Source organism: Anguilla rostrata, chromosome 9 (genome assembly GCF_018555375.3).
Source record: "Anguilla rostrata isolate EN2019 chromosome 9, ASM1855537v3, whole genome shotgun sequence".
Classification (NCBI taxonomy): Eukaryota; Metazoa; Chordata; class Actinopteri; order Anguilliformes; family Anguillidae; genus Anguilla; species Anguilla rostrata.
The window spans coordinates 48,293,823-48,311,067 of NC_057941.1; the positions used below are offsets into that span (position 1 = coordinate 48,293,823).

Genomic DNA, 17,245 nt, shown 5'->3' on the forward strand with positions numbered 1-17,245 from the left:
ATTAGTTCTTGTTTTCAATTTTTAGCTAAATAGCGCCCTCCTTGGTGAACAGGCAAAAAAGCTTACAGCACCTGGTATTCCCAGGCGGTCTCCCATCCAAGTACTAACCAGGCCCGACCCTGCTTAGCTTCCGAGATCAGACGAGATCGGGCGTATTCAGGGTGGTATGGCCGTAAGCGATAGAATAACGAACTAATACGGTTTAAATAGTGAAAGATGTATATCTACCACCCTCTACAAGAAATATTTATGTTAAATTCTGTTGTTATAAAGTATAAACGATTAGACATGTCATCTAATGGTATTATTAGAACAGAACAGGAGCATTGCATTTTCTTCTTGTCTTCTCTCTAACTCCTGTCAGTTATAGTTCAGTTTAAGAAGAAAGTGTCCGAGTAACATTAGCATATTTATTATTAAAGGCTATGTAATTTTCATGCAAACCTGATGAGGCTATCAGGGGACCTTTAAAATGTACTAACCTTCTCCTGTAACTCCGACTTCACAGATTGTTATTCTTCTGTATTACGATTCAGTAAAATCAAACTTTAAACCCTAAATGTACTTCAAAGCCACCATAGCGTTTTTGTGACATCGACATACCACTGAAACAATGTGGTAAACCTATTTATACTATTTCATACTTTTGCATACATTGCTTTGCTTTGCAAAAAATCACTGCAGTTGGAGAAACCTAATATTTAAACCATCAGTCCACAGTACTGCACACGGTTTATTGAAAATGTTTATTAAGAAATGACTGCAAATTACTAAAATAGTCTCGTCATGGCCTTGTACACGCACGTATTGACTGAGGAGAACAAGAGAGAAATCTTAAACTCACAGAGGTTAGGTTTTGCCTGAAGAAATCTTATGAAGATCAACATTAAAACCAGCGCAAATCAGAATCCAGGCCAAAACTCCACAGAGTTGCATGACCCAGCAAGTTGTCTGCAAATTCAGCAAGTTCAAAGATGTTCTGTTTGAGCAATGTTGCTTTGATTCTCTTCATTTTCTCTTCGTTCTGGTGGACAGGTTCTGTGCATTTACACTGACATCTGTGCCAGACCTTACGGTATTTACAATATTTGAAACCAATTCAAATCTGATACAACAAAAGTTGACGAGCATTGTACCGTTCCGTAAATGGCCCATCTCACAAGTGAGTATATTCAAATCATAGTTTTTAAAAGAAGTGTTATCAGCATTGACATGTTTCATAAGTATTTAAACGCTTCACAGTTACCCATTCACCATTCCCGTTTAACACTTCCATTTGCCAATTCCCCAGTCTGTTACACAGCAGGAAGCAACATACTCATAGTTGTAACAAACACAGGCTACAGACCCAGGATAAGAAATCTGACCATACATAGTCTATGGTAGAGGTTTCAAATTCAAGTCATGGAGGTCCTCAGTGTCTACAGATTTTCAAGGTCATCAGCAGCCATTTTAGATAGTCAGAAACAAAGTTTTAACTCTTTAGCCTAACAGTGACGTACATTCATCCCATAAGTGTTGAAGCACGCCAGATATCGAGACCTCCGGGACTGCATTATAACATCCCTGGTCTACAGGATCACTCATTATAAGGGATTCTGAACTTTGAACTTATTTGCCCTGAGAGGAATTAGCGTATACTCATGCAGACCTGACACTACGTACACACGCCCTCCAGACTAGCGTCTTGCTCAGATCCTTCCTCCTACAGGAGCGCATCTCAGATCCTCCAGCTCCTTCTCCACCTCCTCGTCGTTTCTCCTCGTCTTCTTCCCGCCGGACCTCTCCGGCGTAGTCATCGTCGTCGGCGTCCTCCTCCTCCTCCTCCCGCTCCGGTCGTCCCCACGTCGCTCGTTTTCTCCTCCGTCCTCGGCGCTTCCCTCCGCCCGTCACACGATGTTCCTCTCCAGGGCGGGCCGGTTGGAGAGGATGCGCTGGAAGCCCAGGGCGCTCAGGTCCAGCGTCCGGAAGCCGCCGTCCAGGATGAGCTCGGCCAGGGCACGCCCGGCGGCCGGGGACTGCTGCAGCCCGTGCCCGCTGAAGCCCGTGGCGAAGTACATGTTGTTCACCAGCGGGTGGAGCCCCAGGATGCCGTTCTGATCGAAGGTGTTGTAGTCGTAGTAACCCGCCCAGGCGCTAGTGACCTGACGAGAGATGAACAGAGAACCTTAAACGTGGGGAAGGTTATCTCACAAAGTTTTGTAAGATCATAATTTAATTTTGGTTTCACTTTGCCACTGGTGTTGGTGACCCTAAAAGCCTTACCAATATTTCTTTAGATTTGTAAGGTTTAAAAAAAAAAAAACTAAAAAAAAAAAGTTACCTTCAGCTTCTCGAATGCCGGAACGCGATTGGCCAGGTGGGGCCAGATCTTCTCCTGGAAGAACTCGTGATCCACTTCCAGGTCAGTGGTCGCTGGCTCCTCCTCCTGCATTGAACCAAGTTAGTCAGACACGCAGGAGGGGCCAATGCCAATGAATTAATGGGGTAAAGTGGTGCCGTTGCTCACCTCTTCAGGGGACATCCCTGTGATGTAGTTTCCCCCCAGTCCTTCCCGCCTGAAGTACACTCCCGAATAGTCGATCACAAAAGGAGCGTCCAGACCTGGTCCGTCTGGACAGTGCAAGACATAGATAAACCTGCAGAGAGATTCATCCAATTTGAATATTGACTAAACCCGCAGTCTTCATTCCTGGTGCTGGAGAGCCACAGGGTCTGCCGGTCTTTGCTTTCGCCTTAATATAAGCAATCAGTTCAGACCCAGAGTAACAAAAACCAGCAGGCCCTCCCTGTGGCTCTCCAAGACCAGAAATGAAGATCGGGGTCTAAACTATGACCAGGGCCCATACTCATAAAATATCTCAGAGTATGAGTACCGATCTAGGGTCAGAATTCTCTGAAATTCTCAGAATTTCCTAAACCAGGACTGTGCAGAGACCTTTAGAGTTTGAGGGGCTGGTGCTCAAAAGGGAGCAAAAGGGAACACAGACCTAGAAAAACTGTTTTGCGACACCCAGTTACTGTACAGCATGCATTTTACCAAAATGAATGAATGAAAAATTTATGACAGCACCAACAATAATACGAATATTATTTCTTCAAAATCCAATCAAAGGGGCAGGTTGGGTGCTTTGGGCCCCTCCCCCTCTACGTGTCCCTTTCCTAATCTTACCCGTCACAATCAAAAGTAGCAAAACTGGTCCGTGATAAGCACTCCTACTCTGAGACATGGCATGAATACAGAACCTCAGTCAAAGCACTCAGGAGGGCTGGGCTGACATTTAAGGAACGAGCGCTTAGAGAGTTTTCACAATGTACCCATTACCTTCTAGAAGTTATGCCAGGTCAGAATGTAGCTTTCTCAGGTTTAATAGCATTTGTCATGATGCTGGATGTCATGTTCTTAAATATGAATAATATAGGCATCTGAGCCTAAACTCTCATAGAAACAGAATATACTGTGATATTCCGTAAATATGTTGACCTTTTGGAAAATTATGATTCATATATTTTCCAGTAGTGCATTTATAAATATTCATTGCCATATCTGCAAAAGGCAACAATTCGTACATTCGCCAGCAAATTGTGAAGCATAGCAATGTATTTTCTGATCTGGATAATATATTTTATCTTAGCAGACGCCCCAATCCAGAGTGACTTATAGAAGTGCAGAAGAGAGCAGTATGTCTGTGAATGTTCAGCCATGTTCTGTACTTCATCGGGTGGCACACGGATGTCCGCGGTACCTCTTCCTGGGTTCCACAGGCACCGGGATGGCGCCGATCGTGTCCTGGGGCCCAGATCCGATGCCCGCAAGCTTGGCCACCTCCCCAGCGTTGGCGCCAGCCGCGTTCACCACTATGGCACACTCCACGGGCTGGTACTCCAGACTGTTGGGCATTCTGACCTGGTTACAGAACGCAGCCATCAAGAACATTGTTAAACTTCAAGCCGACTAATTTCACGCTAACGCTAAATACAGTACATCTGTATTTTTAGTCTTCACACAAAGTACAGGTCTGAAAGGGAGTAACATCCAAACAATTTGTTCTGGACAATAACGCATGCAAATGAGCATGCATGGATGAACAGCAACTTGGTAGTAGCCATAAAAGACCTGGTCAGCAGTGGGAATTTTGAAAAAGCTACTTTCTGTTACCTCCCCCACCAGTCTTGTGCTCAAGAGTGTGACCAAAATGGAGTAATAAACCAATAATGCGTATATAAAAAATTGAATTAGTTTCAGAAAGATGAACTGCAAGTAATTACTATCTTGGCACAGAAAAACTTTCCGGAGCAGCCTTCTGTGTTTGCTCACAATATAACATTATTAAAAATTTTGTAGCTGCTTGATTGTTTCTAAGCAGGCAGTGTCCTCAGTCTGCTTCAAGCATTTGTGTGAGTGTATGTGTGTGTGTGTGTGTGTGTGTCTGGGCATGAATACAGAAGCTGTGAGTATGGTTAAGTACTTACTAGTACAGCCAAAAAGTCTGGTGTGAACATAGTCTCCCAAACAGTTCAAAGATTACTAATTTAACAAAGCAAACGCTGTACATTTTAATCAGGAACGCTGTGTTCTGCCACGATATCCTCAGAAATCTTACAAGTATGTTATTCCAAGTAACCATTCCAACTGTGAGGAGAGATTAAGACTTTCCACAGTCAAACTTCAACCTGTGGTTGTTTGCAAAGAAAACAAACATACACTATCCTGTAAATGGATAATTAAATGACCTTGAAAAACAGGTTTCTGTTTCTGTTAACCCATAGTGGAAAACATCCCTTCAAATTGAACTGGAAAGCACCGCAATGATCGATTTCTGGAAAACACCTGACTCAAACTTACATTAACATATCGAATTCTCGTTAAATCCACCAAGTCTCCATCTTCTGTCATCATTGAGTGCGTCCTATACTTAAAACCTGGAACACAGAAAATGTGAGATTCATAATATGGATATATTCCGAGTCTCTTCACAGTTTTACACTTCAAGTTAAAGGCACAACCTGCATTTAAATCTATCCATATGTTCTGTATTTAAGGTCATCTGTGTAGTACCCTGTTCCTGGAAAGCTGAGGGTTCTACTGGTTTCAGTTTTCACTTTGCAATCAAACAGCAAATTCCAACCGAAAAACCAAGTGAGTTTGTTGAGCAAGAAGCTGCTTTCACTGATCAAAAGAAATCCCAAGTTAAAACCAGCAGATTCTGTGTCTCTCTAGGACTAGGGTTGCAGTCCTCTCTATAGAGTTTACAGGAGATGAGAAAATGGCCGCTGTTGTTTCTCAAGCTGTGAAGTAGGCACACGCTGACCTGTGACCTCTCCGAAGCACTGGAACACGCCCATGGACATGGCCTTCCGCCTGAAAGCATTAAGAAGCGTCCAGGGGTCAAACCATCCCTCGTTCTCCAGACCTGAACACACGGGGAACATCAACATCAACGCGAGAGGTGTCAACCAATCGCTGTGACCCATCTCTGTGTCAGCGTGACACGGTCAACCCGGCCATTACTGCAGATGACCGCTAAACTGTTGGATCCCAGAGTACAGTGGCCTGATATGATGCCTTCAAATCAGATGGAAAACAAGCCAGTTCAGTACTGCTTTGCAGTGTGCTGTGGTTGCAATTATCAACCAATGACGAAGAGAAATATACTCGCGAGTTAGTGTCACATGACATGAGTCAGATCAGAGAGGGGGCGGGGCATACATACCGTAGGAAGCCAGCACCACTTCCTCAGTGTTCATCCACGGGAATTTCTCCTTGAGTTGCATCGGGGAGAGCAGGGCGACTTTCGCCCCGGCAGACCTAATATTATGAACAGCATGAAAAGAGCAATCCTCAAACACTGTTAAATGGCCACAATGCATACCTACAACGACTTATTCTTGGTCCATCAATGGAAAATTTTACAAGGAATTTAACCACATCACTGATATTACTCTAACTGAAAGATTAGATAACTTAAAATCAATGTGCAAATACACTAGTTTCCTTCTGAACGTCTGACAGCTGGTGCAATATGACTAAGCATTTGTAAAATACCCAAAGGCCAACTGTTTTCATAAATAAGTAAATGTATTAATAAATTACATTTTAAAGGACCGGGACCAAAAAAATAGGAAAGACTGGAAAAACTGGTCCATTCCTAGGTTAAAAATAAACATAATGAACTACTGGGAGCTACTCCGTGCCTCTGGATCCTGTAGTTTTCCTCCATGATCTCCGCTCCATTTTCGCTGGCTAGAAAGAGGTACCCGGAGTGATTGAACTGCAGGTCAACGGGGTCCTCGTTCAACACGCTGAGGTGCTCCTGCAGAGATTAAAAAATACAGGCACAGTCATACACGCAGTATAAGCAGAACAGCCTTGTCTTGAGCGGGGCAAGTGTTGGCAAAATGGTGAATTATGTGACACGGCCCTTTGTGCCATTTTAAACCGCATTGTAAAGTAGAGGAAAGTCGAAAGGTTGGTCAGCTTAAGAGATGAGTGCCACTGTAAACCTCTGAAAACGTTCTGAGTGAATGACTGACCCTCGCTCACGACAGAAGTGCACGATTATTAACTGGCAACCGTGCAAATGAACAGTAAGAGACACAGTGCACATTAACTTAGACGTTAAAACCCTGAAGCGGCTAAACCCCGCCCACTCAGTCACCGTACGTTGATGTTCCTCATGAAGTCGGCCGAGGCCATGGACAGGTGGATGTTCTCCGGCATGGAAAACTGCTGCCGAATCCCTCCGGCCGACAGCACGGTGGAGGCCTGGGAATACTGAGAGCAGGGACAACGGATTAGGAATAACGGGCACAACATCAGCTTACTAGCCGATAATGGAGGGCTCCACAAATCAGAGTACTATGGTGACAACTAATAGGCCAACGCCAATGGGTGACTGAAGGATATGCATCCAGGAACATTGCAGGGACAATGAAATATAGCTAAGACAGTCATGAAATTATGATATATTGCAGACTATGTTGGAAACAAGCAACAGAACAACGCTGATGGTGATCAGCAGATACTTTCTGGCCATTTCCTGGTAATACGCAGAGAGATCCTGGAAGTCCAGACAGGACGTATGCACCAATCAGGGTTGACGTTGTTCCACTGGTTGTCACCAATATAGTCTGTGATTGGTCAAGCTCCTTTCTGTTGTCTACCATTATGGTGATGGTCAGCAATATTTCATCCAAATATTATTATCCCTGGAACCTAGTGGGTATCCAGGAAATAGTATCCACCGATAAACATTAGTGTTGCAGATTTTTTTCAGTGTAACAACACAAATTTACACTTTCCTTATAAACAGTCAAAGTGAGATTTCAGCATCATGGAAAGCTCACGTGGGCCCGATAACCTACCGTGGGGTCCTTCTCCACCACCAGCACCCGCACCCCGTCCCGGATCCTCTCCTTCTTCTTCAGCCAGTAGGCTATGGACCAGCCCACCACGCCCCCGCCCACAATCAGGATGTCGGTCCTCTCTGGAGGCAGGCCGGGCGTCAGGTGCAGAGGGTGCCAGTCACTGCCGGGGTTAATGGCCCTGGCCTTCTCCCGGAAGTCCTTGACGTACGACTCCACATCTGCGCCTACAGCAGACAAAATTCCCGTCAGACCAGTGAGACTCGCAGCCCGGGTCAGTGTCGTGTAATTCAGACAATTTGGATAAAGACGAGAAGCCGGGCAAAGAACTGCGCTATGCAAATCGATTGTGTTCAGAAAAAGTTGAAGGCAAAATCATAAAAATGGAACTACAAAATAATATCGTAATCATGCACTCCAAGTGTTATGACGTCTTAAAATGATTTTAAAATGGTCCTGGAACAGTGCATCAGTATTAAGTAATTAGATTAGATTGAACTTTATTGACGTTGTGCAGAGTACGGGTACAAAGCCAATGAAATGCAGTTAGCATCTAACCAGAAGTGCAAAATATAGTATTATTTACAGATAAGTGCAGGAAAGTAAGTACTACAGCATAAGTGATGCTACATCTTACAGTATGTACAGTGATGGACAGTGGAGAGTTACAGTATGGATAAAGATATAAAATAGCCTACAGCATAATAATAAAGAGATCGTTTGGATACTTGCAAACTAAGTTACCAGGAAGCTGCGAGGTTTGTATCTTGCAACAGGCACAATAATAACACACAAAAAACATCAACGCAAAGGTCACCTTTGAAAAAATCCTTTCGTACCGCTGTTCCTGTGCTGAAGCTTCGGGATCCAGATAAGGCGACAGACGTGCAATAGACATGCGAGGGAACACTACTTCTCCTATTTATTGCGCTGCAAGCCCGAGCTACCAGTCTCCACGCTGTCATCATGGTTTTGTTAAAAACAATCACCATATGATCACACTACTAACTACAAGGCTAGCTTACTAACTACAACAATTGCATTAGTAATGCATTAATGTGGCGCACCTTGTCGTCAAAACAAGTAACACGGAAATCCCTGTGCCTTCGATACAACTACGCCTCTGACTACAATCAAAACTAAGTTTAATTCATATGTACATAGCAGTAGACACCTCCTTTAGCCACGACACGTGAACATAAAGGCGGAACGGCTTCCCAGTCATGTGACAAGGGTGAGCATACTGAATGACGTATGAAGTCAGTGCCTTTCCCCTGCAAAGAAAAGATGTTTAACAAGAGGCTAGTTTTTTTATCCACTGCCATTTATAACGACAGCTTTTGCATGTGCTGTGTTTTTTGATTGTCAAACATCGTGTGTCAAGGAAGAATTTGGATGCAATCCACTTACCTGTTTATTATTTGCTTCTTGTTTCCATGCTAAATGACAGTAATGACGGAGCTAGACAGTCGTGTCTAACAATGCAGTTCAGTGTGTCTAACCCTGCCCGTCAACTCAACGAATAGCTTAAAACCTCCTTGGTCTTAGTGGATAAAGTAGTTCCTGGGTCCTGCTACTTTTACAGTTAAGTCATTTTGGAATTGATGGTAATTTTTTGTTTGACAAATCAAATATTTCAAACAGAACTCCCATCCACCGACCTTAAGCTCAAATTCGTATTTCCACGATTGACCAGCAGAGGGAATACAGTTCTATTTTCCGTATATTGATCAAGACTATGAAACAAATTCCAGAAAGACATATTTATACCACACCTTTTAACGGCGGCATCGTGCCCAACCTGGATAACAGCGCAATTATTTTAATTGATTTGATGAAATTATTGAAAGAAACTGAGGAATATCAAGTAGAAAAAAAAAACATTTATTTTAAAACAATGTATAAATATTTCAAACAGTTCCACACGACCACACATGCAATACAGCAAATATAAAAGATTACCAATAACTGTTTACAAGCATACTTTCCCCCCTCAACACAGTAATGGCTATGCCGTAGCAAATGACTTACTCTACTGTACCCTGAATGGTACTGCTGGACTAACATCTTTCTAACACGTGCGATTTGCACCATTGAACCTATGCTAGTAAAGGTAGCATCAGCCAATAAGAGATTTCCCGTTCAAAACCAAGCATTCCATTCACAATATCAGGGGAGGAAGAAGTTTAAATTGCAGTTATTGCCCCAAATTAGGAATAAACATTTTATTCCAGTACCATGCCTGGACATACACACATTTCTTTAAACGAATGCTGGCCTTTGTAGTTTTTAATAAGAACTGGGACAGGAAGAGGACCCTTGCTGTGGACAGCCTGGCTGTCCTCCCCATGCAGTACAATGTTGAGGGCTTGCACCCGGACTCTGTCCTTATTAGAGACGCCTCAGTCTCTGCGGGGGGCCCTCAGTCTCACATGGGGGGGTGAGTCAGGTGGGGGGGCCCTTTTAATATCTATCCCTCCATTTCCCTTTGGAGTGAGAGGCCGAGTATCAGCCGTTCGTGGCAGACGCCCCCGGGGGGGTCTTTGTGCGGCTCTCCCTTTCCGAACAGAGCCAGCGTGCTTCAGGGAATAAAGGGGACAGGAGGGAGCAGTGGTCTGACAGTCTTTCAGTCGCGTGTATCCAAGCCTCAGATCTCTGTGGTGGAGCCCCTCCAACCGCGGGGACAGAGAACGATCCCTAACCTTCTGTGGACCCTTCTGGACCTGTCAACACCGGCAGTCTAGTGGGGGGGGGATTGTGAGAGACAAAGAGAGAGAGGGAGAGAGAAAAAGAGACAGAGAGAGGGAGAGACAGAGAGGGGGGGAGAGAGGGATAGAAAGACAGAGAGAGGGAGGCACAGAGGGGGAGAGAGAGCAAAAGAGAGAGAGACAAAGTGAGAGAACACTGATGAATAAAAACAACCACAAAGGCCTGCCCTACTTTCCTGCATCAAAGTTTTCACCAAACTCATTGATTTTGCCCGCTGCTCCAACTGATCTCTGTCCAATAGCAGTTACAGCTCCTCATCATTACACCGCTAGTCACAAACCCTGGGCTACAGCTGGCACTAAGCAGATGTGGTCATAGCAACAACAAAACAACACAGAAATAATGCATTTATACATGTAAATAATGATGATGCACAACTTGACATCTATAAAAGTTCTTATCTCAGAAAGCTGCATTATATCTCATTAAAGCATTAATAGTCCCTGCATAAATACAAATATGTGGATTTACCAGCAGACTGGACAGTCTTAGTGTAATGGTACTTCTGACCAATTCACCAGCCAATAGCCCAATTCATGTCTCTTGCTATAAGACTCAGAGATAACAAGCCTCCTTTAATTAGTTTTCTTCCACTCGCAGTATAACAAGGTTTTAAATAATGCACTTGTATGTATTTTAATATCTAAGAGAGCAGGCAGGCAGTGGACACCAAGGGGGAGGGGCATGTATCAGGACAGAAACACAATAAATAAAGCAAAGATGTACTACTCTAACGCTCTGAACACGCAGAAAATAGCACAGGCAGCGAACACCACAGGGTCCTTACCGGCAGACCGCTCCCTCGGAGAGTCAAAGTCATCCCGCTCTTCATCCTCTTCTTTACCTGCGGACCGCGAGAGAATTAGCAGATTAGCACACTGTTGCCCGCGGTTATGACAACTTTCAAAAGGGCTGTGTGTGTGTGTATGAGCCCATATGTGAGTGCTCATGTATGAGCACATGTGTGTGTGCAAGTGAGTGAATGTGAGTGAGAGAGAGAGAGACAGAGAGAGAGAGTGACTGAGTGAGTGTGTGTGCATGTGTGTGAGTACACGAGTGAGTGAGTGACTGCACGTGTGTGTGAATGAGCGGGTGAGTGTGTGTGTGTGTTTGAACCCGGACACACAGCCCATGTGCAGACGGTCCCGCCCCTCACCGCTGCCATTGACGCCCCCCGCCTCCTGGCAGCAGATCTCATTGGCCAGCCGCTGCAGGTACTGGGGCAGGTGGGTGTACTCGTCGCCGTAGGAGATGACCTTGATGCCCTTGTCCAGCATGTTGTCGCGCAGCTTCTTGAACTCGCTCACGTCCTCGCGCCGCACCAGCATGAAGTGCTCCAGGTCCGACTTGTTCTTCACCGCCTCCAGGAAGAGCGCCTGGAAGGTGGTGTCCTCCACCGTCCGCCCGCAGCCCAGGAACAGGAAGGACTTAGTCTCGTACAGCTTCTGGATCTCCCTCTGAAAACACACACGCGTGTACACACACACACACACACACACAGTACCCCACCATCAAATCAGACCATGACCCCCTAGGGATAATCTAGGACCTAAAGAAAGTCTGATGACCAATCAGGAGCTGCCTTTTATTTAGCTCGTTATTCTTCCAATCAGTAACGCTGTCTTATATGAAAAGGGAAATGAAGGTAATCCATGGGTACACTGACACGTTCCCACAGATGGAGATGCAGCACAGACTGTTGAGTCATGGACCTACGCTACTAAGATGGTGGGAGGAGCTTCACACTTGGCGGACATGGCGGCCGGCTGCCCTCACCATGACCTCGGTGTTCCGCAGGACGTTCTGGTAGCCGGCGGGATGCAGCACGATGCCGCTGGGGTTGGTGTAAACGCCGTGGATGTGCAGCACGCTCATCCTGCGCTTCCCCTGCGCCCACTCCAGCACCTACACACACACACACACATACACACACGCACATACATACACACACACATGCACACACACACGCGCCAACACAGGACACACACACACATGCACACACACATACACACACACACACACACACACGCATACGCATACACACATACACACACACACACACACACGCACGCGCATACACACACACACACACACACACACGCATACGCATACACACATACACACACACACACACACACGCACGTGCATACACAGCACACACACACATGTGCATACACACATACACAGGGGAACACATCACACAACTCTTCTCAAGGCAGAGCCCCTAATGGCTTTGGAGGCCAACCTGCATTGACTGACCCAACGAAGACATACACACAATCAACACGTCTAAGGGCTCATTCAGGAGCTTCAATACCTCAAGAAACCCAATCAGTGGATCTGAAGGAAACTTGACAAATGACATCACACTCTGAATACCTCCTTAGAATTAGAGAGACAGAGAGCGATTCTACTGCTTGAACAGGGCATCCATTAATCCATTAATCTAATTGTGGGTGGGTTTAACCAATCCAATTTGTGGAGGAGTTAACTAGACTAATTAGTGAATGGACTTATGAGAGTAAATACGGAAGTGGACTTTATCAGGTTAAATATAGTCCAGTTAAGGAGGGGCCCGTACGGCACCTTCTTCTCGTCGGTCAGGTCCAGGGACTCCAGGCGCGCCCCCTGGTGGGCGGAGTAGAGCTCCAGCAGGTTGTCGAAGTTGGTGGTGAGGACCAGCGCCCCGCTCTCCATCAGCTGCAGGACGGAGCTGAGCAGGTGCTTCCCCGCGTGCTCCATCTTGCACTCCAGGTCGTCGAACACCTCGTACAGGCAGTCCTTGAAGAAGGTGGAGCGGACGTTGTCCGTGCGCTGGGGGGGGGCAGGCAGAAAGAGTCAAGACCGGGCGTACGTGATGGGGTGTGCCTTTCCTGGAGAGTCACACAGTTCTGGAACTTTTAAAGTAACTTTTAATTTTTTTCACCCTTTTTGGACTGTCCAATGTTATTTACCAACTGTGGTCATTGCTGTAGTCTTCACTATCAGCTTGGGTACACAAGCACACACTCTCAGTTGAACACTGAACACACACAAGAACACACTCTCTACTGAACACACACAATCACACGCTCTCTACTGAACACACATAAGCACACGCTCTCTTCTGAACACAGAGCACACACAAGCACCTGCACGCTCTTCAATGAACACACACAAGCACACGCTCTCTCAAATCAAATCATGTGATGTGAACCCGCTGCCTCTTCTCCCACCACCATTTATCTTTTTCATCTTGAATGTGTTGAGTCTGAGAAAAACCTTTAATATGCAGCTAGGTTAAGCAGACTGTCTGACTGACCAGCAGGGGTCACCGATGAGCAATGAAACACATCACCCTGCGCCACTGAACCCCCTCCCTCCCTGGATGACACCAAGGCCAACTATGCGCGTTGCACAGTGGGGCAGCCGGCCACAATCAGCAGTGACACAGCCAGGCCCACCCACACACTGGAACACCGCCTTACCGCTAAATGCCCATTCTTTTTTTTAAAGATGGAGCTGCAGGCACCCTTCAAAGACAGGGAATAACAGGCAGAACATTTCTGATGAACGGATAAGGTCTGAGTTCCAGTTGGGAGGTTTTCGAGCATTAAACGTGTGGACACACAGGATGGGAATGTAAACTTGTCGAGACCAGTGGAACTGAGATAAGGGAGGTAGAGAAAACTCTGAAACTATGCACGCGATTGTGAGCCTTTAGTGCATTTTGTTGACGAGTTGCTCTAATCGCTGGCGCCATTCTGATATCCTTAGAATCCTGTATAAATACCAAAACAACAGCAGACTCTGCTATTATCACACTGACACCGTGTACACTTACATTGTTTTACATCTGGGCCCGGTCTATTAAAGACAGGCTCCTAAATCTCACCACAGGCACTGTTTCTCTATGTGTGCAGGTGTAGGAGTGCACATGCGTGTTGGTTTGTGTGTCTGCTCAACAGATGTTTGTTTTTTGTTTATAGTTTTTGTGAATGGCTGTTTCTTTGTGTTTTTACAACAAATACATCCTGGGCAACTGAACACATGTATATATACTAAAGAACATGTGTGTGCATGTATATATACTAAACAATGTGTGTGTGCATGCGTATACATGGATGTTCATGTGTGTGCATGCGTATGTGTGGATATGCCTGTGTATAAATACTAAAGAACATATATGTGCATGTACATGCGTGGATGTGCATGTGTGTGCATGTGCATGCATGGATGTGCATGTGTGTGCATGTGCATGCATGGATGTGCATGTGTGTGCATGCGTGGATGTGCATATGTGTGCAGTGCATGCGTGGATGTACATGTGTATGCAGGATTATGTACACTGTGTGCATTCGTACACGCGCGCGGTCGGCCACTCACAGGCGAGAGTTTCTGGATGAGGTCGTGCGCCACGTGCACCAGGTTCTTGTCCTCCTGCAGGCTCTTCTGGAAGCGCCGGCTCTCCTCCTCCTCCAGGAGGTCGAAGTCGTCCGCGGCGTCCAGCAGGGCCTGGATCAGCCCCTTCCAGGAGCGCAGCGCCGGGACCTGGGGCGCCACCGCCGAGCTGATGCCTGTCCCGATCACCAGCACCAGCTCCGGGGCCCGCTTGGTCTTCAGGCTGGGCAGCAGCTTCCTGTGGGTGACAGAAGCCACATGCTCACAGTGCCAGCATACAGAAATATTCTGTCCATCTCTTCTAAAAGCCTTCACTACAGTGCATGGAGGATCATGGTATCACCCTTCTTTGGTAAACCAAAATAATAATCACCAAAATTTGAATAAACAAACAACAACAACATTATTATTATTATTATTATTATTATTATCAATAATTTTAAAATACTGAAAATACATCAAAGCTAGCTCCTAGTAGCAGTTTGGCAATTTTATTTATCATATTTTGAAACAGTGTCCGGTCATAACCTTGCTTTAGCCACTGGCTAAGCTCTTTACAACGGCCATCTGTCCGTGTCAAGCTTATTTTGATCAACGTAACGGAAATACAGATTAGGAGACAAAGCGTGGGTCCGCGGCGGGCTGGAGCACCTGGGCTTTTTGCCGTTGGACTCGACGTCATCCTGGGCGGGCCGCTTTTCCCTCTTCACGGTCACCACGGAGGCCATCCAGCTCCTGAGTCCACAGACAAGCGCGTCACCCACAGCCCTGGCAGCCACAGACAATTCCCGGCAAGGACTAGTCAATATGTCCGCGCTCCACAACTCAAGCTTTTCATATGGCGTAAGGGTGCGACACGGTAGCCTACTATATCACCGTCAAATAGGCTGCCAGGCGAAATGTGCCAAATCGGTAGGGTGATTTCTCATGGGATTGTCTTAATAGCGACGTGAGCTTAAGTTCTTGTTTTCACGCCTGAAAAAAATTTAGACTACAAGGCGTTTTGTTATTTTTGGCTCTTGCACAGTTGATTAAACGAATGTGTTTGAATCAGAATGAATAGTATACGCGGCACATTGAGGGGATGCACGTTTTTGCCCGGTATTATGACTGTCTGTTATTCTCCTCTACAATGCCGTTTTCGGGAACACTGAACAACTCCGTGCTTAGCTGCATCGCAATGCGAAACTTGTAAAATATCAAAGAAAGCACTCATCAAAAACTCATATTCCTTAGTCTTTGTGTACTAAATGACCGGTACGAACGCGGAAGTTGTAAATTCCTCTTTGTTTCCCGAGTTACTCCCAGCCAGAGGCGTCAGTGTTGCCATATTTACCATATGTCAAAGTGGAAGACTTTTCACTGACAGGGCATTATCCAAAAGTATCCTAAGTTCAAGCAAGTCAGTAGTATGAGATTTTTTAAAAATTATTTTAATATAGCGAGGCTGATTTTTAACTGTAATTAAGAAATGATGAACGTATCAATTACTATACTTGCTAAGCATTAACAACGTTGCACAGTTATGACAGAAAAATGTTTCTTGTAAGCCAAGTTATTTTGGAACAGATGCAACTTCTGCCAACTTTAATATTTAAATATTCGTTTCCGGGCCAGTACATTTCCGTCTCTCCTTTCTCTGTTCCTGTTTTAAACTCAATACTATATAACGCTGATTGTCTCTCAAATGTAAACAGAAATTGCTACGAATTGCTGGCGCTATAAGGTTCTAACATTTTGTACACGGTAACCCTGTGGTCACCGTATGTGGTAGCAAGAAACTTTATAATAGGATGACTAACTAGATAGCCAACTGTTCGTGCAGAATAAATGTTGCGTGTGCGCGTGTTTGCGTGTTAATCTTGACAATGCCTTCCATTTTCATATTAGGCAATATTCCTTACTAAAGACAAAGTAAGCAACAAAAGCCTGCTTGCTACAAATGACACCTTTGAATTTTTGCTGTCTACCCAGCAAGTAAAAAAATTAATCTACTTACCACCCAGAAACTTCGGCAACAGGTTGTCTTTTAGCTATATATGCTGAAATAACGAGCTTCTTGTATAAAGCCTGTCAATTTTCTTTAGCTATTTCGATAGCTGCATCTTTTAGCAGATTCTTATTCATCTATACCATCGGTCAGCTTTCGGTCTATACTGACATGCTCTCGCCTCGTAATCACAGCTCGACAAACTGCCCAAAGCCTGATTCAGCTACGGCGTCCAGCAAAGGACAAACTAAATTATACCGGTAAACATCATGCTTGAGCGACGTCGCTATGTCTCAAAGAAAAGGTTAGTTTTTGGCACTCAATTGAATTAGTTAGGCTACGGGGTCTAAACTCTGAGTTCAGTCCCCGAAATGGCACTGCACAGGACTTTTTGGTTACACACATATATATATTAGCAAATTAAGATAATACTCTCTATCAACTCAACAGTGCCAGTGTCATGGTTACATTGTTATCTTATATTCTGCAGTTAGGCCAGAATAGTGTTCACTGTTCTCGGCTAGAAATAGCTGTACAAAATAAGTATTGTACCTTACTGAACCCGTGTTCAGCAGTTGTCTACGACCATGAAATGCACTTTTTTTGTACGTCGCTTTGGATAAAAGCGTCTGCCAAATGAATGTAATGTAATGTAAAGAGTTTTTCCAGAACACTTGAACCAAATCTTAATGGGTCCTAACAATGGTAACACAAATATTTGTGATGTGTGCAATTTGGAAG

The 17,245-nt window shown here is 45.1% G+C and overlaps 1 protein-coding gene and 1 non-coding gene across 3 annotated transcripts; both read right to left on the reverse strand.

The window, feature by feature from the left end:
* Window positions 1-59: 59 nt before the first annotated feature.
* Window positions 60-178, reverse strand: LOC135264336 (5S ribosomal RNA). Its single transcript, XR_010332658.1, has one exon. It is a non-coding gene; the product is annotated as a 5S ribosomal RNA (ribosomal RNA).
* A 9,050-nt stretch (window positions 179-9,228) lies between these two features.
* LOC135264009 (protein FAM118B-like) lies at window positions 9,229-16,736 on the reverse strand. 2 transcript variants are annotated; one of them, XM_064352569.1, is made up of 8 exons: window positions 16,514-16,736; window positions 15,166-15,282; window positions 14,500-14,752; window positions 12,721-12,948; window positions 11,911-12,039; window positions 11,291-11,591; window positions 10,922-10,978; window positions 9,229-10,105 (listed from the first exon to the last, which is right to left on the reverse strand). In XM_064352569.1, exons 2-8 carry the CDS (start codon window positions 15,240-15,242, stop codon window positions 10,092-10,094), a joined length of 1,059 nt encoding a protein of 352 aa, XP_064208639.1. In that variant the 5' UTR covers window positions 15,243-15,282; window positions 16,514-16,736; the 3' UTR covers window positions 9,229-10,091. The 2 variants fall into 2 exon arrangements, with proteins under 2 accessions (XP_064208639.1, XP_064208638.1); XM_064352568.1 differs by having other exon boundaries at window positions 15,166-15,249; window positions 16,514-16,735.
* Between the last annotated feature and the right edge of the window lie 509 nt (window positions 16,737-17,245).